Genomic DNA, 21250 nt, shown 5'->3' with positions numbered 1-21250 from the left:
TAGCAGCTCACAACCACCTATAACTCCAGCTCCAGAGGATCTGACACTCTCTTCTGGCAGCCTCTAACGCCCGGCATGCATCTGGTGCACAGACATACATGCCGGGCTAGCCTGGTCTACATAGTGAATTCCAGGACAGCCAGAGTTACCCTGTCTCAACAAAACAAAATAACCTAGGTCCTTTGCAAAAACAGCAGGTGTTCTTAACCACTGAGTCATTTCTCCAACCCTCTATTTTCTGGAGGAGGAGTCACATACCTGGTTTAAATTGCAATTCTATTTCTGTGATGCTATCATTTCATATGTTCAAAGGCAATTTCTCTTGATGCTGTCCAAATGTCCAATTCCTGTTTGATTCTCTTTAGCCTCTCAAAGTCGGGACTAAGGCATGTGCCACTGTGCCTGACTCTTGTGTATCTGATTTTGCTTAGAGTGTCACAATGTTAGCATGAAGAACAGACATGTGTGAGGTGTGTGTGTGTGTGTGTGTGTGTGTGTGTGTGTGTGTATGGGGACATATGTGTGGGTACCTGTGGAAGCCAGAAGAGGTTGAGCTGGAGTTACAAATGGTCATGAGCCTCCTTAAGTGGGTGCTGAGAGTCTAACTCCAGTTCATTGGAAGAACAACAATTGCTCAGCCATCTCCCCCCCCCCCATGAAGAATAGTTGAATGTATCAAGCTTTTTTTTTTTTTTTTTTTTTTTTATTAAGCCAGGTGGTGGTGGTGCAGCCCTTTAGTCCCAGCAGTCAGGGGCTGCGTCAGGTAGACCCGTGAGTTCTAGGACAGTCAGGGCTACAGAGAGAAACCCTGTCTCTTTTAAAAAAAAAAAAATTGTATATGAGTGTTTTGTCTGCACGAATGTATGTGTGCCATGTGGGTGCCTGATGCCCTAAGAGGACATTGGACCCCCTGGAACTGGAATTACAGATGGTTGTGAACCACCATACGGGTTCTGAGAAACCAACCCAGGTGTTCTGTGAAGCAACAGTGTTCTAACTGCTGAGGTGTCTCTCCAGCCCCTGCTGAGCTTTTTCCTTTCTTCTTTATTTTTCTTCCTTCCTTTCTTTTCTTTTTTAGAGAGACAGCTCTCTACATAACCATGGTTGATGGCCTGGTACTTATTTACGTATTATGTAGACCAGGCTGGCCTCCAGCTCACAGAAATTGCCTGCCTCTGTCTTCCAAGTGCTGGGATTGAGGGCTCTTTTCAAGCTTCTGTTTCGTCTTTGCCCCTGAAGTTTTCGGTCATCCCCACAGTGTGTCTCTACTGCAAGGCATCTTGGGAGATTCTCACCCAGTGCATAAGTTGAGAGCTCTAACCCGGTGTGACTTCCTTCCTCCAAATGTGAATCCAGAGGCAGGGACCAGAACTGAGTCCTCATGTCCCTGCAGCTCAAAGTGCCTGACAGTGTAAACATCTGAGGAGTGGTTCTTGAGAGATGAAGTTCAGTGAGACCCAGAGGGTCTTCTCCAAAGCCCTGTGAAGAACCCCTCAGGCAGGCAGTCCATGGCATTAGGCCTGTTTTTCCTACCTTTTTCTCCCTGTGTGTCCTGTGATAAACTTAGTGTGTCAGCCTCCATGAGTCATCCTCAGGCCTATCTATCTAGAAACATCAAGTGCACATGGAATGTTTACTAAATGGGGCGTGACTGTCGAGGGAAGGGGCCTGACCTTTCCCCTGGAACTTCCTTTCGGAACTGCTTCCTTGGACTTTTCCCCTGGCTGCCTGCTGTCTGCCTGAGGGTTGAGCTATTTTTGTGTTTCAATCTCAAATCTGTTACACCATGTTTCCTTTTTTTTTTTTTCTTTTGAGACAGGGTCTCATGTAACCCAGGCTAGACCTAAACTCACTTACTATGTAGATGAGATGACCTTGAACAGGATCCTGATCCTCCTGCCTCCACCATCTCCCAAGTGAAGGAATAACAGGCCTATGTAGCTTTCTTTATGCTCTGACAGGTTCCCTGATTCCCCTCAGGACATTACATTATCTTCTCTACTTCTCTAGGTCCACAGACCTGTTAGCTCTCCAGACATTGGTTATCATACCACATTGGTTTTGTTCTTGCTTGTGGGTTTTTTTAATCTTTTATACTATTTAGTGTGTGATACACACACACACACACACACACACACACACACACACACACACACACGGCATGTGTGAAGGTCAGAACGTGACTCGGGGTCAGTTCTTCCATTATGTAGGTCCCAAGGACTGAACTCAGGCCATCAAGTTTTCGAGTACCTGATGAGCCATTTTGACGGCCCTTGTGCTTTTGAAAGTCAAGGTCTTACCCTGCAGTCCACACTGCCCTGCAACTCACTGCGCAGGGCAGGGCGCCCTTAAACTCAATGCAATCGGCCAGCCTCTGCCTCTCAAGTGCTGGGATCCCAGGCCCAAGCCACCACGCCCAACTGCATTGCTTTATTTTTTGTTTTCTCCCCAGTACATTATTAGAAAACTAACAAAATGAAACAACTTTTGGTTTTTTTTTTTTTTTTTTGAGACCTTGTCTCAAGACAGGGTCTCTCTGTGTAGCATTGGCTGTCCTGAAACCTACCCTTAGACCAGGCTGGCCCTGCCTCCTGAGTGCTGGGACTAAAGTGTGTGTGCCACCACCACCAAGCAGCCGGAAAAAAAAAAGTTTTTTTGAGGCAGGATCTCTGACTGTGTGGCCCAGGCTGACAGCCTCCAGGGGCTCAGGATGAGAGGTGCACATCAGCACTCCACCTCCAGCTGGTCTCTGGTCCAGCTCCTCCAGGTGGCCTAAAGCTGTCTTGCTTTCTTCTGTGTTATCAGCCTCCAGGGTGACACACCACAAATGCTCAGTGATGAGTGTTGCCTCTTGCAGGGATTGGCTTAGCTCTAAAGAATGCCATACCGTGAGAGCCAGTGACTCCTCACTTGGACCTGCAGAGGCCGGCCACATGACTAAAGGATAGTGAAAAGCTGGGCATCTCTGTCTTCATGTTGCATGGACACCTCTACCCCTTTGCTATCTTAAGGTCTGAATCAGCTTCCCAACCAACTGTGACTGTACACGTCTTAGGCATTTTAAAAGTACTCGTCTTAGTCAGGCATGGTGGCACATGCCTTTGGTCCCAGCACTCTGGGAGGCAGAGGCAGGTGGGTCTCTAATCCAGCCTGGTCTACAAATCAAGTTCCAGAACAACCTAGGCTACACAAAGAAGCCCTGCCTTTAAAAAAAATCTGAAACAAATTTTTTAAAATTATTTATTTTTATTTACTTTTTTATTTATTTATTTGTTTGCCTGCATGTATGTCTGTGTGAAGGTGTCAGATCTTGGAGTTACAGACAGTTGTTAGTTGCCATGTGGGTGATGGAAATTGAACCCAGGTCCTCCAGAAGAGCAGTCGGTGCTCTTAACCACTGAGCCATCTCTCCAGCCCATAAACAAAAATTTTTAAGTACTCATCTTAAAGACTGATAATAAAAGGCCAATTTTCACTCATTGTATCTGGAGCTCTGTCCTTCCCCTTTAAGGATGAAGATACCAGTGGTAAACAAGACATTTTCAAGGTTTATTGGAATAAAGCTCAGGAGACGGCTCTATGTACAGGGACATGCTACCAGCCTGGGTTTTATCCCTAGGACCCACAGGGTGGAAGGAGAGACACAAGTCCAGCAAACTGTCCTCTGACCTCCACACATGCCCACACACACATACATACATATATACATACATACATACATACATACATACATACGTACATACATACACACATAAAAGGGGGTGGGCTGGAGAGACGGCTCAGTGGTTAGCAGCATGTGCTTCTCTTATAGAGGAAGGAAGCTCAGTTCTCAGCACCATACAGCAGTTCTGGTTCCAGGGGGTGTCGCCCTCTTCTGGCCTCCATAGGCACTGCATGCAAGTGGTGAACATACATATACACACGTATTTATACACAAAATAAAAATTCTTTTAAAAGATAATAGATAAAAAAAGGATTTAAAGGGACATTACAGATTGCCAGCAATAAGCTCTTCCCACATCCTGTTCCAAACCACCATAGCAGTGCCTAGAAGTCTCCAGTGGTTGCCCTAAACCTGAAGACACAATCCTCATTCTGATTCGGCCCCTCTTCTCTGATCTCCTCCTGAGCCAGTTCTCCTTTTCAGTTTGTCGAAAGATCCAGGAGCAGTCTGGGAGGCAATTCTCCACCTAGCAACTGCAGGACCCATACCCCAGACTGGAGGTAGCAGTCGATTACAATTGTTTGAGCAAGACTGCTTGGCTGCGCATATTTATTGTCCCTTATTTTTAATCTTTGAGATAGTGTCTTATTTTGTAGTTTTCGTTAGCCTGGAATCCACCATGTCATTCTGGCTGGCATCGAACTCACAGAGATTCCCCTGCCTCTGCCTCCCAAGCGCTGGGATTAAAGGCGTGCGCCACCATCTCCAGATGTCCTGTTTTGTTGTTGTTGTTGTTGTGTGAAATCCTTGAGCTACCATCCACACCCCAAAAACAGGGCTGAAGAGGCGGCTCCTCTCACTTTTCCTGGTGTGGCCACACTGAACAAATGTCCTTTCCTGCCTCTCTGATTGTCAGGCTTCTTGAAGATTTATTTTTACATACATAGTGTTTTGCCTCCATGTAAGTCTTGGCACCACCTGTATGCAGTGCTCACGGAGGCCTAAAGAGAGCGCCAGATCCCCGGGAAGTAGAGATGTAAACCACTGCGAATTGCCATATGGGTGCTGGAAATAGAACCTGGATCCTCTGGAAGAGAAGCCAGTGCTCTTGACCACTGGGACATCTCTCCAACGCTAGACATAATGGGAATGGTTTTTGTAGAGTTTTGATGTGGACGTGTGTGTGTGTGTGTGTGTGTGTGTGTGTGTTGGTTCATGCAAGGACAACCAATGGGAGTCAGTTTCTCTTTCTACCGTGGGGGTCCTCGGGACCAATTTCAGGCTGTCAGGTTTGACAGCAAGTGCCCTTCCCACTGGGTCATCTTGCTGGCCGTTTTATTTTTTAGTTGTAGTGTTTATAGCAATAGATCATAGATCTTATACTCTTAATTTTTTCTGAGATTCTATAGCTCAGGCTTGTCTTCAAATGGAGATGATCCTCCTGCCACTGTCTCTTGAGGCCTGTACTTCATTAGACCCAAGATTTGTGATTTCCCACCCTGTAGTCCAGGATGGCACATCATAAGCTCCCTGTAGCCCAGGCTGGTCCATAAGCTCCCTGTAGCCCAGGCTGGTCTCATTCACAGCAGTCTTCCTGCCTTGGCTTCTCAAGTGCTAGGCAGGATTGTAGGCATAACAGGAATGACCTACCACTCCTGGCAAGATATTTTATTTTAATATCACATAGTGTACCTTGTCCTAATCTCTGCTTCTACTAATTACATATAATATTTTATCAATAACAATCAATTCTATCTATTGAGTGCCTAAGTTGCAAAAGTTTTTATTATGTATATATTTTTGTTTTTGAGACAGGACCTTACTCTATAGCCCAGGCTAGCTTCAAACTCATGGCCCTCCCCCCCGTCCCCCCCCCCTTTTTTTTTTCTGTTTTGTTTTTTTGTTTTTTGAGATAGGGTTTCTCAGTGTAGTTTTGGGGCCTGTCCTGGATCTCCCTCTGTAGACCAGGCTGGCCTCGAACTCACAGAGATCTGCCTGCCTCTGCCTCCCACGTGCTGGGATTAAAGGTGTGCGCCACCACCGCCCGGCTCTTCCCCCACCCCCTTTTTTTAGCAGTCAGTGCTCTTTTTTTTTTCTTTTAAAGATTTATTCATGTATTTTATGTATACACCAGAAGAAGGAATCTGATCCCATTACAGATGGTTGTGAACTAATGTGCATTTGTTGGAATGGAACTCAGGACCTCTGGAAGAGCAGTCAAGTGCTCTTAACCACTGAGCCATCTCTCCAAGTCTCATGGCCCACTTTATGCCTCAGTCTATGAAGTGCTGAGATAACAGCTCTGAGTCATTGTACGTGGCTTCAACAGGAGCGTTATTCCTTATGCAGAGAGGAAAATCCAGGGCTGACTGAAGGCAACTCATTCATGTGAGCACAAGCAGCCTGTGGGGGGTGGAACTCAGACCACAGCCCACATCTGTTGCTTTCTGTGCCCTCTTGCCTGGTACCATGTCCTGGGCAGTAACTCTTCCTTCCAGAGCTTTCGAAACATGCCTTCTTCCCCCTTTCGGGGCTTTCTGGAAGTGAGTCTGGCTTGAAATCCCTGGGGGAGAGTTTCAAGCTCACTCCCTCTGCTCTTTTCCCCAGCTGGGGCTGGGGGCCAGGGGAGTGGCTTCACGGGAGATGGACATAAAATGGAGGGAGGCCTGGGCTGTGCCTGGCCACGCGGGATTGCCAGGAGGCTAGGAGGTGAGGGGGAGGAGGAGAGGAACTGGGGTATTTGGCTACTAGAGAGCAGGTGTGGTGGATTTGGTGGAGCTATGTGAGGGGTGGGGTATAAGAAACAGGGTTGAAACAAGAGTGCTTGGGCAGCATTAAGTGGGGGTGAGGGGACTCCAGCTCTGTCGGGCTGACCTGGGGAGAGCCCGAGTTATCAGAAGGGAAGGATGATTTTACCTGACCGAGGAGGTAGTTCTCCATGCCTGCCCAGTCCTGGTGTTCAGCTCCCTGTGATGAGGGCTGAAAACAGGGACAGCGGGGACCCAGGAGGGACAGCAGAAATGGACAGAGAAGGGCAGGGCGGAGGGGTCATTCTGTGAGCAACCAGAAAAGGCTTTCCTGAGCTAGCAGCGGGAAGCTGGGGCTTCTAAGTGGCTTCTGCTGAGCTCTGAGTTTGAGACAAGCATTGCAGGTAGAGGAGATTGCCTGTGCGGGGATCTGCAGCTCAGCGGGCAAGAACCAGAGAAAGCAATACAGGAGAAAAAGCAGAGGCACCTGAGCCCAGTACTACCTGCCAGAGCTGTGATGCCCGACGTGGGGACTCGGTGTCACGAACCAGAGGCGTTATCTAACTAGATTAGTTAAGGTGCCATAGAAGTGCTGAGTCAGCTCCCCTGTCACACCAGTCATGGCGCCAAGGGCTCTGTGTGGGTGACAGCTACGGTACTGGTGAGCACAAACCTCGGCAGGCAGCCCTTAACACGTTCTCTTGGCCGGCGCTAAGCCTCAGGAGGGCTTTATTGCTCAAGGGTCCATGGTTAGAGCAGGCTCTCCAAGGTCTGGCTGCCTGTGGAGTTTCTGGACAATAGGTGACTCTCAGGTCTCTCACAGCATGAGGTGGTGTGACTCACCTCCTGCCAACACAACGTGGACTCTGTCCCCAGGGACAGAAACAAATCAGTGAGGGCCTCTTCAGCCCTGAGCTGGGCTCCTCAGCTCAGTGTCGCCAGAGCTTGGGGCAGAGAAACATGGAGTGAGTCGTGCCGGGGCTGGGAGCAGCTGCGGAATGGGGGGGGTGGGGGTAGTCGACGCTGTCCCAGTTGTAGTCGGTATGGGTTTGGGGAGAGGGGGGTAGGATGAGAGACTGGGCGGAGGGCTGTTATGTGGGGGTGGGATGCATTGGGTCAAAGAAAGAAAGAGAGAGAGAGGGACCACTCCCTCCCTTCACACGCTAACCAGGTAGGTTTCTGCCTCCGATCCAGGTCCAACACAATCCAGCTGACAAGGATGGACTATGCCATGAAGTCTCTCAGCCTTCTGTACCCCAAGTCACTGTCCAGGTAAGGGGGAACCTGGGGAGCCATCTGTTAGAACTTTGAAAACTTTACTAGGTATAAAAACCATATAGGGGCTGGATGTGGTGGTACATGCTTTTAATCCTAGCTAGCACTCAGGAGGCAGAGACAGGCAGATCCTGGTGAGTTCAAGGCCAGCCTGTAGTGGATACAGCAAGTTCCAAGTCAGTCAGGGCTACATAGGCCATCCTATCTAAAAAAGATTAAAAAAAAAAAAATCATGTCATCTCTATCTGAAACACAGATATGGCCAGGCATGGTGACACACAGTTTGAATCCTGGCACTTGGGGAGCAGAGGCATGTGAGTTTGAGGACAGTCTGGTTTGCATAGAAAGTTCCAGGTTGAGAGAGAGAGAGAGAGAGAGAGAGAGAGAGAGAGAGAGAGAGAGAGAAAAGAAGAAGAAGAAGAAGAAGAAGAAGAAGAAGAAGAAGAAGAAGAAGAAGAAGAAGAAGAAGAAAGGAGAGGAGAGGAGAGGAGAGGAGAGGAGAGGAGAGGAGAGGAGAGGAGAGGAGAGAAGAGAAGAGAAGAGAAGAGAAGAGAAGAGAAGAGAAGAGAAGAGAAGAGAAGAGAAGAAGAAGAAGAGAGGAGAGGAGAGGAGAAGAGAGAAGAGAAGAGAGAAGAGAGGGAAAAAGTTAGTTCCAGGGCTACATATTGAGATGCTATCTCAAAAATAAATAAGCAAAGAACCCATTAAAATAAAACAAACAAATTCCTACAGTAAAGCCCCACAGACCGGATTCAGGAGGCCTAGAGTAGTACCCACAATCTTGCGGTCTGGACAAGTCCCCATCTTACTCTCTCTCGGCCACCACTGCACAGTTCCCATCACATCTGAGCACAAAGGGCCAGACTTGGCACTGGGTGCTTTCATTCCTGATCTCCCAGGAGCCTCATTTGTACTCTGGGAAGTGGGGGCCATTATGCCAAGTCAATATGAGGAAACTGAGTCACTGGCTGGGTATTCTGTCCCCTAGCAAATCTATAGCAGAGACAAACTTTGAATTGGAGCCCGGAAAATCCCAGACCCAGATTCCCTCCACTCCTTTCTTTTTATTTTGTGTACTTTAGAGTCCCCCAAATACTCAGTAGGCTGCCCCCACCCCTCCATTTCTCCCCAATTCACAGGCAAGGTGAAAACGGCCATAAAAGCAGAGCCAGCCACAGGGGAATGCGGCCGGTCCAAGGCACACTGACCCGGCCTGGGGACTTGTTAGACACGCAATCCCTTGGGCTCCTTTCAGAGGCACGAAAGTGGGTCTGATTTAAGCAAGATCCCCGCTGATTTTCCTGCCCACCCAAATCGGAGATGAATCTTCTGACGGGCTCTGTGAAGGCCACCTGGAGCAGCCATGATGGGTTGGAAGGGTCAGGCGTGAACTCAGCAGACAGGTGTGGGTGGACCTGGTGGCTGCAGGCAGGTGTTCAAACTGATGCTCAAACTGGTGTCCGCAGGCATGTGGCAGTGAGCACTGCCGTGGTCACCCAACAGCTGGTGTCTAAGCCCAGCCGGAAAGCCCCCAGGGCGAGGCCCTGTCGAGTTAGCACGGCAGATCGGAAGGTTCGCAAAGGCATCATGGCTCACAGCCTGGAGGACCTCCTGGGCAAGGTAAGGCATCTGCCTGTTCCCTGCAAAGACTCTCTCCAGGCCTTGGCTGAGGGTTGACCCTGCCAGCTGCCTCAGTCTTCCAGGTCCCCGAGCTGGAATTCTGTGCGCATGCGCGTGCTCGGGACGTTTTTTAAGCGGTGAAAGGTTCTTTGTGGTGTCAGAGCTGGAGGGTTGGCATTGCCTGCCTGGGGAGCTGTGTGTGGTGGGTAAGTGACATGATCAAGCGACAGGAGGAGAGCAGGACATCGCCATCTTACACACTAACAGTGGGTGGGTGGTTATTTTCTTGCTGAAAGGCCCTTCCATCCCTTTACCCAGTCAGCATCTCTTACACTTGGAGAAATGAGCCAGGCACCGTGGCTCCTTCCTGGGAGTCCAGAACTTTGGAGACTGGGGTTGGAAGAGTTCAGGTTTGAGGCCAGCCTGGGCTACTTGAGTGAGTTCCAGGATACTCTGAGCTATACAAAGACTATGTCTCAAAAGAAATTAAAACCAAGGCTGAGTATGGCGGTGCACGGAGGAGAAGCCGGAGGACCACGAGTTTGAGGTCAGCCTGGTCTCTACATAGGGAGTTCTTGCCCAGTTAGGGCTGCATAACAAGACCCAGACTTAAACACCCCCCCCACACACACACATACACACAATAAAGCTAAACAACATAAAAACAACCTTGTAGAGGTTTCAGAAATTGAGGAAACAGGATTTCAGTGCTTCTGGTCTGCATCTCCTAACCGCCCCCACTCAAGTCTCCCTGCTTGTGTCTCCCAGGCTGGAACTTCCAGGAAAAGCCTTTGTTTGGAAAATTAGTACGCTCCCATTAGTGGAAACCCAGGGCAGCCAGCTCCTGTACTAACAGAAGCACTAAGTACTAAGAGCAGGACCCAGTTCTCATCCTTTCTCCCCCGCCCCCTCCTACAACCTCTTCTAATTTTGCTTCTATCTGTCCTGTGGGCTCAGGCCTCTCTGGCCCATTCGTATCAGCTGCATGGGGCTGGGACCCCTGCCCCTGTGGGCCCAGGTGCCCCACACAAGCCAAACATTTGGATTAGGTTTTCAGGTGTCAGAGTCAATTTAGCAGGCAGAGAGCTTAGCGGACTTAACCTTGGAGGTGGAGGTTCCATCTCATTCCTGTGAGTGAGCTCTGTTCTTCCTAGGAGTCGATTTGTTGTCTCCTGGGAGGTCTGTGGCTGAGTCTACCTTGAATCAAAAGGACTGGTCCCCTCTTTGCTCTGAGTTCTGGGGACCACTTCCATCTTTAGGGTGTTCTTATAACCAATTCCGACACTTCACGCCCCTCATCCTCATCCCCAGAGACTGGGTCATGGCTCAGGCTGGGGGCTCTCCTTTTCAGTGGGTACTTCAGGAGAGCCTTTGAGTTGTAGAACTATAGAAACTTCTAGTCAGGGTTCTGTTGCCAGGGGATACAGGGAGCAACAGAGAGACTCCATCTCTGCAATACCGTCAGAAGGGACTCTTCCTACCAGGGCTTGAAGACGTCTGCTGACTTAACCTTCGAGGTGAGATTTCTGGACTTTGACTCCACATCTGGCAGCACAAAGGTGTGGAGGGGAGAATATAGATGTGGTTGCCAAGTAACAGTTCATTTCAGAGAGCAACAGAAAGCCTTGGAGGTGTTTAAATTTTAGTTTTTGTAATGATTATCCACTGATCGTCTCTTTAAGGCTCCTCAGCCACCAGAGTGAGAAAACTATGTAACATCAGCAAAGCTCAGCTTGAGACCCATTGGGGCACTGCTGATGTCCCCCAAATCTGGACAGTTTTACTTGATATTTTAAATTTACGACTGCAAGTGTATGATGTAGGGGTACTGGCATGCCCATGTCACAGGGTACATGTGGAGGTCAGAGGGCAACTTTCGGGAGCCAGCTCTCTCCTGCTGTGGCCTCCAGGCATTGAACTCAAATGCTAAAGTGTGCACTGCACGCACCCTTCCCTGCTGAGCCCTCCAGCTGGCTCTTGAAGGTGGCGAGCCGGTGATTTTATTCCCTGTCCCTCAGTTTTGAAAGACCATTTCTTCCGTTCATGCTATATAGCTTTGGCAGGAACAAGATTCCAAATAAGTTGTTGGGGCTAGAGACATGGCTCAGTGGTTAAAAGCACTTCCAGAAGACAGAGGCTCAGTTCCCAGCTCTCACATGGCCTGGTTTCTGGGGATCCGATGCCCTCTTTTGGCTTCCAAGGGCTCTGAATGCATATAGTGCGCACACATACATGCAGACAAAACACTAATACATGTAAAATAAATGCTTAAAAAATATTTTTAAGAGGCAGGGCAATTGTGGTGAACGCCTTTAATCCCAGCACTTGGGAGGCAGAGGCAGGAGGATCTCTGTGAGTTGGAGGCTAGCCTGGTCTACAGAGCAAGTTCCAGAACAGACTCCAAAAGCTACACAGAGAAACCCTGTCTCAAAAAAACAAAACAAAACCCAATATATATATATATTATACACACACACACACACACACACACACACACACACACACATCATATATATTTTAAGTTGACACCTGGGGATGTAGCTTAGTCAGAAGAATATTTTTCCTAGCACAAACCTCAGCTCAATCCCTCACACCACAAATAAACACAGAAAGAAAGAAGATAAAGAAGTATGCTTGGGGGCTGGAGAGATGGCTCAGAGGTTAAGAGAACTGGTGGCTCTTCCAGAGGTCCTGAGTTCAATTCCCAGCACCCACATGGTAGCTCTCAACCATCCGTAATGAGATTGGGTGCCCTCTTCTGGCGTGCAGGTGTATATGCAGACAGAACACTGTATACATAATAAATAAATAAATCGTTAAAAGAATTATGCTTACAAACATATATACCTTTTATTCTCATGTTTCATTTAACTTGATTATCTGAATAGTTTTGCACAGTTGGGCTTCCCTGTGTAATATTTTTATTTTTCTCAGTGTGTTAGCTGTTTTTAACTTTAATTTTTTTTATTTTCCTTATATTAACTGTTTTCTAAGATGTATTCTATACCAAGCAAACATACAATTCTGCCTCAGGCTTTAAATTTACTAATTTATTGATACCAAAAAGACATCATATTTTGGGGGGTGTTTTTGAGACAGGATTTCTCTGTGTAGCCCTGGCTGTCCTCCTGGAACTCACTCTGTAGACCTGGCTGTCCTTGAACTCAAAGATCTGCCTGCCTCTGTCCCCAAGTGCTGGTACTAAAGGCATGCACCACTACCCTGGAACACCAGACAGTCATATTTTAATGGGATATAATGATAAAAACAGACTGTTTATTGTTGTTCAAATTACCCCAGACTCAGTCAGGGGGACAGACTTCAACTCAACATTGAATTGGATACTTTTTTCCTTCCTTTCTCCCCACTCTCCCTACTTTGCCTGGAGAGAGAGAGTCTCAGTGTGCAGTCCTGGCTGGCCTCTGTTTATGTACAGACCAGGCTAGCCTTGAGCTTGCTGAAATCCCCGTCTCTGCCTTCTGAATACTAGGATTACCAGTGTACACCATCCATCAAACTTGACTGAACTGTATTCTTTTAAATAGTGCAGGTTGGGCTAGACAGGTCACCACCTAGATGTTAAGAGCATCATGCATTGCTCCTGTAAAGGACCCAGGTTCATTTCCGAGCACCCACACTGGGCTGCTCACAATCGCCTGTAACTCTAGCTCCAGGGCATAACATAGACACTGTGGGCAGGTGTACAGTCCCACCCACATACATGCATATACCCATAATTAAAAATAAAATTTTAAAATAGTGGCTGGGTGTGGTGGTATATGCCTTTAATCCCAACACTTGGGAAACAGAGGCAGATGGGTCTCTGTGAGTTTGAGGCCAGCCAGGTTTGCATAGCAAGTTCCAGGCCAGCCAGGGCGACATAGTAAGACCTTGTCTTAAAACAAAACAAACAAACAAAACAAAAACATCATCCCCACCAAAGTAAAGTTCAACTGGACTGGTGGTATAGGCCTGTAACCCAAGTTACTTGGGAGCCTGAGGCAGGAAGATCTAACCAGGAGGCCAGCCTGTGCTACACAGTGAGTTCCAGGTCAACCTAAGCAACTTAGGAAGACCCTGTCTCCAAACAAAGTACAAAGAAGGCTGGGGGTGTAGATCAGTGTTGCAGAGTTTGCTCAGCATGCCTGAGGCCTTAGATTCAACTCCCAGTATTGCCCCCGACCCCCTCAAAAAGTGAAGCTCATGGTGTTTAATTTATATCTCACTAAATAAAACCACACTCCCATTCTGTGTTATTAGACGACACTTTTTATTGGTACTAGGAAGTGCGTGGTCCTGAGTGGGGCCCCCACAGAAACAGTCCGTTGCATGTGTGGATGGCAGCTGAGGTGCTTTAATGGGGGACCTCGCCCCTCAACGCTGTGGCTCCATAGGGATGGCAGAAATGTCACCAAAGTTCTCTTCCAGGTCCAGGACATCTTGAAGCTTAAAGACAAGCCCTTCTCCCTGGTGCTGGAGGAAGACGGCACGGTTGTTGAGACAGAAGAATACTTCCAAGCCCTAGCAAGAGATACTGTATTCATGGTCCTGCAGAAGGGGCAGAAGTGGAAGCCCCCGTCAGAACAGGTGACAGTCTCCCCGGGTAGGGGTGGGTGTTGAGAGCGTGGGAGGAGTCCCAGAGGCGGGCTCACACGGGCTCCTCCTGCAGCGCAAGAAGAGACCCCAGCAAGCCCTTTCCCAGAAGCCCACTAAGAAGATCGACGTGGCCCGGGTGACCTTCGACCTATACAAGCTGAACCCTCAGGACTTCATCGGCTGCCTGAACGTGAAGGCGACCCTCTACGACACATACTCGCTTTCCTATGACCTGCACTGCTACAGGGCCAAGCGTATCGTGAAGTAAGTGGATTGGGACAGCTGGGGACAGGGTGGGAGAGAAGCGAAGGCAGAGGCCCTAGCTGTCTGCCCGAGGCTGAACTCTCTCAGGGGCTGGGTCGGCACTGGGCTAACAGAGAATGACAGCCACATCGAGGAAGGGACCTATCTACGTGACTTGATTTACATTAGGTGTACAGAAGGGAATTTAAGATTAAAAGTACATTTTTTCACCCCCAAAAGTAAATTTTGCATAGTTAATGCCCAGTGAACTTTCTTTTGTGTGCTGGAGATAGAACCCAGGGCCACACACATGCTAAGCACACACTCATATCCTTAGCTATTTCCACAGCTAGTATTTTTATAAGTGAAAATGTAGCTGGGCAGTGGTGGCACACGCCTTTAATCCCAGCACTCAGGAGGTAGAGCCAGGAGGATCTCTGTGAGTTCGAAGCCAGCCTGGTCTACAGAGCGAGTTCCAGGACAGGAACCCTGTCTCAAAACCACCCACCCACCCAAAAAAAGAAAAGAAAAATGTAACTATAATTCCAGTATTTTGGAGGTAGAGAATTAGGAGTTCAAGGACAGCTGGGGCCAGATAAGACCTTGTCTCAAAAACAAAAACTAAAAAAGGGTACCACTCATCCAGAGGACCTAGGTTCAGTTCCCAGTACCAACTGCAGCCAGCTCACAACCACACATAGCTGTAGCTCCAAGGGATATGTCGCCCTCTTCTGGCCTCTCTGGGCACTGCACTCAGATATATAATCCCCACCTCCCACACATACCTACCTATACATGAAAAATAAAAATAAGGTAGTGGCTAACATCTTTGATCCCAGCACTTGGGAAGCAGAGGCAGGTGGGTTTCTGTGACTTCAAGGCCATCCTGGTCTACAGAACAAGTTCCAGGACAGCTAGAGCTGTTATATAGAGAAATCCTGTCTGGGGGTTGGGGAAATAAAAAAAACAGAGAAATTAAAAGGTAATGCCGGCCCAGCGGTGGTGGCGCAAGCCTTTAATCCCAGCACTTGGAAGGCAGAGGCAGGCAGATCTTTGTGAGTTCGAGGCCAGCCTGGTCTACAGAGTGAGATCCAGGAAAGGCACAAAGCTACACAGAGGAAACCCTGTCTCAAAAAACCAAATAAACAAAAATAAAAGGTAATGTCAAACTGTGGTTAGCTGAATGACTTAGTGCTGTTACTGTGATTTTTTTTTTTTAATGTACTAAGGGTCAAGTATGATAGCGAACTCATTTAATCCCAGCCAGCATTCAGGAGTCAGAGGCAGGTAGATCTCTCTGAATTATAGGCTAGCCTGGTCTACATATCAAGTTCTGGTCAGCTAGGGCTATACAATGAGACCTCACACACACCCCCAAATGTACTACAGTCTGCACATCCAGCCTTTTTCTGTTGTGCTGACTTTAAGTGTCTGGCTCGGCAGCATGAAGTAACCGGCCATGTTGTGTAAACGTCGTTATGTTTCCAAAACCTTTGCACAGACAGCAGAAGCTGGGCTCAGGAAGTAACAGTTCTCAGTCCTCCCCTGAGACCCTGCTGACCTCTTCCCTACTTTCTGTTCCTCCGTTGATGGAGCCGAGACACCTCATAGAAATGGGATCAGGCAATGTTTGTCCTGTCATGGCTGGCTTTCCCCGAAAGAATCCTGTTGTCCAGGTTCACTCATTTGCAGAACGTGCCGTATTTTCACTCCTTTTGAAGACTGGCTGGCTAGACTCAGCCTCAGTGCTCTGATGTGAGAAGTAACTCGGAAGGCACTGCAGGAAAACATCTGTGGAAAGCCATACATGGTGGCACAGGCCTGAAAATCCCAGCTGCTCAGGAGGTTGAGATAGGAGGATGGCAAGTTAGAGGCTTGCCTAGGCTACAGGGTGAGTTCAAGGCTAACCTGGGCAACTTAGTGAGATGTTGTCTCAAAAATAAGAAAGTAAAAAGAAAGCTGAGTGGGCTGGAGAGATGGCCTAAAGGTTAAGAGCATCATTGACTGCTCTACCAGAGGACCCAGATTCAATTCCCAGTAACTACATGGTGGCTTGCAACCATCTCTAATGGGATCTGATGCCCTCTCCTGGCATAAAGTCATACATGCAGATAGAGTACTACATCTACATAAAATAAATAAATAAACTTAAAAAAAAAAGAGAGAGACTGGGTGGTGGTGGCGGCGGCGGCGGCGGCGGCGGCGGCGGCGGCGGCGGCGGCGGCGGCGGCGGCGCACGCCTTTAATCCCAGCACTCGGGAGGCAGAGCCAGGGGGAATCTCTGTGAGTTCGAGGCCAGCCTGGTCTACAAAGCGAGTTCCAAGAAAGGCACAAAGCTACACAGAGAAACCCTGTCTCGAAAAACCAAAAAAAAGAAAAAAAAAAAAAAAAAGAAAAGAAAGCCAGGGCTGTAGTTTAATGGTAGAGCACTTGCCTAAGGCCCTGTGTCCAATTCCCTAGTACCACCAAAAGACACACACACACACACACACACACACACACACACACACACACACACACACACGCTTCAATGCTGGGGATTAAACCTGGGGCTTCATACACACTAGACAAGCACACATGCCACTAAGTTATACTTCTAGCCCTAATATATTTTTTCAGTCTTTATATCTTTATTTCTCTTTTTTATTTCTCTGTGTTGCCCTGGCTGCCCTGAAGCTTGCTCTGTAGACCAGGCTGGCCTTGAACTCACAGAGATCCACCTGCCTCTGACTCCTGAGTGCTGGGATTAAAGTGTGCACCACCACACCCAGTCCGTCTTTGTCTGTACATGTGTGAGCATGTGGGCACCCACGTGCCACAGCATACATTTGGAAGTCAGAGGACAGCCCAAGGTGTTGGTCTCTTCTTCCACACTGTTTGAAGCAGGCTTTCTTTGATGTTTCTCTGCTGTGTAGGCCAGGCTTGCTGGCCTGAAAGCTTCAGGGAAGTCCCTTGTCTCTATGTCCCATCACAAGAGGAACGCTGGGATTACAGACACAGGTGACCACACCCAGGTTTACATGGTTCTCAGGTCCTCATGGCGGGATGGAGAGCATTTTACCCACTGAGACATCACCCCGGCCCATAAATTAAAATACACAGACACACACACACACACACACACACACACACACACACACACACACACACACACGCTTTTTTGAGACAGGGTATCACTGTGTAATTGTAGCTGTCCTGGAATTTGCTTTGTAGACCAGGCTGGCCTTGAACTCACAGAGATCTCCCTGCCTCTGCCTCCCAAGCACTGGGATTAAAGATGAGCACCACATCTAGTTTTTTTTTTTTTAGTTCAATTTTTAAATATTTTATTTTTACTGTGTGTGTGTGTCTGTGGGAGAGTTTGTGCATGGGAGTACGGATACCTGCTGAGGCCACAGGCGTCTGATCCCCTGGTGTTACAGGTGGCTGTGAGCCCCTGTCATGGATGCCAGGAGCCTACCGAGTCCTCTACTATAGCAGCCCCGGCTTTGAATCACCAAGCCACCTCTCCAGCCTCAAATATGCCTTATGTGAGCTGCTTATGGTTCTTTTTTGTTGTTGTTGTTTTTGAGACAGGGTTTCTCTGTGTAGCTTTGCGTCTTTCCTGGAATTCACTCTGTAGCCCAGGCTGGCCTCGAACTCACAGAGATCTGCCTGGCTCTGCCTCCCAAGTGCTGGGATTAAAGGCGTGCACCACCACCACCACCACCACCACCACCACCACCACCACCACCACCACCACCACCACCACCACCACCACCACCACCTCCAGGCTCTGCTTATGGTTCTAAGTGTATATCTACTCCCCTTGAACCCACCCAGAACTTAAATCCACATATTGAATAAACGTTAATAGAAGTTAATTTTAAAACATTTATATATTTAATGTGTTTATATGTATGTGTGTGAGTACATGCCTGCCATGGCATGTGACAACAGGTTGTCTCTCTTTAAAAGATTACATTTATTTTATTGTGTGTGTGTGTGTGTGTGTGTGTGTGTGTGTGTGTGTGTGTGTGTCCGTGTGTGTCCCTCTGTGTCCCCATGTGTATCTGAGCTCACTAGCCCAGAGCTTCCATATGGCCTGAGTGTGGCCCTCAGAGGACAAATTTTGAGAGGCGGTTCTCTTCCACTATGTGAGTCCCTGAGATAGAACTCAGATTACTGGGGTTGGCAGCCACAAGTACCTTTACTGAGCCATCTCGGTGGCCCTGAGAAGACAAGGTTAACACTTAGGCACGAGTGTTTCTCAGATCAGCAACCCCTAGTGAGCCTCACCGAACCCTCGTAAATAGCTGTGGGAGAACTTGCATTCAGCCAGCTGCTCTTGGCTGCATTTCCCATTTTCTGTACATCAGACCACATGCTGAGTGCTTCACATTATTTCAAACTCATAACCCATTTTGCGTGTCTTGAAGCTGGAGTTCAGAACCTCAGAACCAGAGCAGTTTAAAGGTTTTTTTGTTCTTTTTTGTTGTTGTTGTTGTTTTTGTTTTTGTTTTTTGAGACATGGTCTCATGTGTCCCAGCCTAGCCTCACACTTGCTATGTAGCCAAGGATGACTTTGAACTTCTGGCCCACCTGCTTCTGCCTCAGTAGTACTGGGAGTCCTAAGTTTACAGTCCTGTATTACCAAACCGGGTTTGCGGTGCTGGGGATCAAACCCAGGGCTTTGTTCATGAAAGGCAAGCACTCTGCTAAATTAGCTTCATTTCCAGTCCTTCGAATATAATAGTGCTGTGGTGGCGCACGCCTTTAATCCCAGCCTGGGCTATAGAGTGAGCTCTAGGACAGGCATCAAACGACACAGAGAAACCTTGTCTTGAAAAACCAAAAATAAATAGATAAACAAATAAATAAAGAAAAAGAAAGAGAAAGAAGTCTAACTTGAAGCCAGCTGTTTTGGTCCAGCATAGAAAAATGGAGAAAACAGTTGGGGAGATAGGGTGGCGAGTGTTCTCTAGATCTGACCTGCATGCCTTGCTGTCTGTCTCCCAGAGAAATGCTCCGCTGGGCCCTCTTTAGCATGCAGGCCACAGGCCACATGCTGCTTGGCACCTCCAGTTACATGCAGCAGTTCCTGGATGCCACTGAGGAAGAAGAGGCTTCCAAGGCCAAGACCACCTCCCTCCTCCCCGCCTGTCTGAAGATGCTTCAGTGAAGACCTAAGTCCCCAGAGGCCTTCCCCAGCCAAGGATGTGACTGGGGACCCTGCACTCTGCTTAGAAGCACCCACAAGCCTGGCAGCTGGAGAGCTTCTCACCCACCTGCACCTCTCTCACAACACAGCACCAAGGAAACCGCAGGAAGGGCTGGAGCCCTGGGGTGGGCTCGTCACAGGAGAACTTCCTGGCCGGGCCCAGTTCCTGCCTTCCTGTCGCAGGTAGCTTTAGGGGACAAGCACTTGTCCCTGGCAGGCTGTGGCACAAAGTCTGCCACTCTGGCTTCACATGCCACAGCTATGTGCCACTCCCTTTCTGCTGTCCCCTCCCGCCCTGCCCTGGACCATGCTCACCATACAGCAGACACTGCTGTGGTGACCTCCAGAATACTTTGACGCCACCAAAGACCACAAGAAGAACCCCGCAGTGACAGCGAGGCCTATGGTTATGGTGTGGAAAGAGTTAACACTTTGTAGTAGAAGAAAAGGAGGGGGGATCAGGGGGCCTCTCTCCTGAAATCCTAGTCATTCCTCCCTCCAGCCCCCCAGCTGTCCATGATCTTGGGGGATGCTAGAGCGTATAAGAGGTAGTAGGTTAACTAAAGCCAGGATGGCATTGATGCAGATTTTGGGGGGCCCTCACCTGTGTGAGGGAGGGACTTTGGAGTAATGTAGATGATTTGGAGTCACCCAGGTCCCTCCTGAAAGTAACTAGTAAACTCACCGGTTCACCAAGCTGGACTTGGAATGAATCGTGGCTTTGTCTGTCATCGGTGCCCTTCCTGTGCCAAATGGATAGAGTTTATGTCCCCAGGACAGTCACACAATTCCTCCTCTTGTTCTCAGTCCCCACTAATGTATGGTATTAGAGTCTGAAGTAAATTATTTGTGCTGATACCTCATCTTTGTGTTCTTTGTGTGAAACCATTTGTCAACAACAAGCACAGGAGAGAGCACTTATCATTATTGGTGCGTGCGTGTGCGCGTGTGCGTGTGTGTGTGTGTGTGTGTGTGTGTGTGTGTGTGTATGTATTATATATGTATGTATATGTATGTATGTGGTGTGTGTGTATGTGGTGTGTGTGTATTATGTATGTGTGTATATGTATGTGTGTATGAGGTGTGTATGTATGTGGGGTGTGTGTGTGTGTATGTGTGTATTATGTATGTATATGTATGTATGTGTGTATGTGGGGTGTGTGTGTATGTGTGTGTGTATTATGTATGTGTGTATATGTATGTATGTGTGTATGTGGTGTGTGTATGTATTATGTATGTGTGTATATGTGTGTATGTGTGTATGTGGTGTGTGTGTGTATTATGTATGTGTGTATATGTATGTATGTGGTGTGTGTGTATGTGGGGTGTGTGTGTATGTGTGTGTGTATTATGTATGTGTGTATATGTATGTGTGTGTGTATGTGGTGTGTGTTTGTGTGTGTGTGTATGTGCGTGTGTGTGTGTGTGTGTGTGTGTGTGTATGTGCGTGTGTGTGTGTGTGTGTGTGTGTGTGTGTGTGTGTGTGTGTGTGTGTATGCTGGTATACCAGTACCATGGTGCTGGTGTGGAGGTCAGAGGACCTCTTTTGTTCCACTCTGGACTCCAGGGACTGAACTCAGGTTGTCAGGCTTACACAGCAATTAAGCTTTTATGTGATGAGCTGTATCAGTGGCCCTGTTTGTTCTTCTAGATATAGAGTCTCTTGTAGCCCAGGCTGGCTCCAAATTTGTTATGTAGTGGAAGAGGACCTTGAACTTCTGATCCTTTTGCTTCCTCCTCCTAAGTGCTAGCATTACAGGTGTGAATCACCATGTCCAACTTACATGGCACTGGGGATTGAACCCAGAACCCAGGGCTAACAGATTGCTAGGCAAATGCTCTACCAACTGAGCGACATCCCAGCTCTGTTCCTTTTTAATGTTTGAGATGCAACAAATAAATACA

General features: G+C 48.1%; 1 protein-coding gene across 1 annotated transcript; it reads left to right on the top strand.

The window, feature by feature from the left end:
• Positions 1–7245: 7245 nt before the first annotated feature.
• Positions 7246–20203, top strand: Cidec (cell death inducing DFFA like effector c). The gene is made up of 6 exons (XM_006997820.4): positions 7246–7376; positions 7606–7683; positions 9153–9306; positions 13735–13893; positions 13976–14166; positions 19144–20203. Exons 1-6 carry the CDS (start codon positions 7372–7374, stop codon positions 19304–19306), a joined length of 750 nt encoding a protein of 249 aa, XP_006997882.2. The 5' UTR covers positions 7246–7371; the 3' UTR covers positions 19307–20203.
• Positions 20204–21250: the final 1047 nt, after the last annotated feature.

The sequence above is a fragment of the Peromyscus maniculatus genome, chromosome 3 (genome assembly GCF_049852395.1).
Source record: "Peromyscus maniculatus bairdii isolate BWxNUB_F1_BW_parent chromosome 3, HU_Pman_BW_mat_3.1, whole genome shotgun sequence".
Taxonomy (NCBI): Eukaryota; Metazoa; Chordata; class Mammalia; order Rodentia; family Cricetidae; genus Peromyscus; species Peromyscus maniculatus.
Note: the sequence above shows the minus strand (reverse complement) of the source record. Positions and strands in the feature narration are given on the sequence as shown.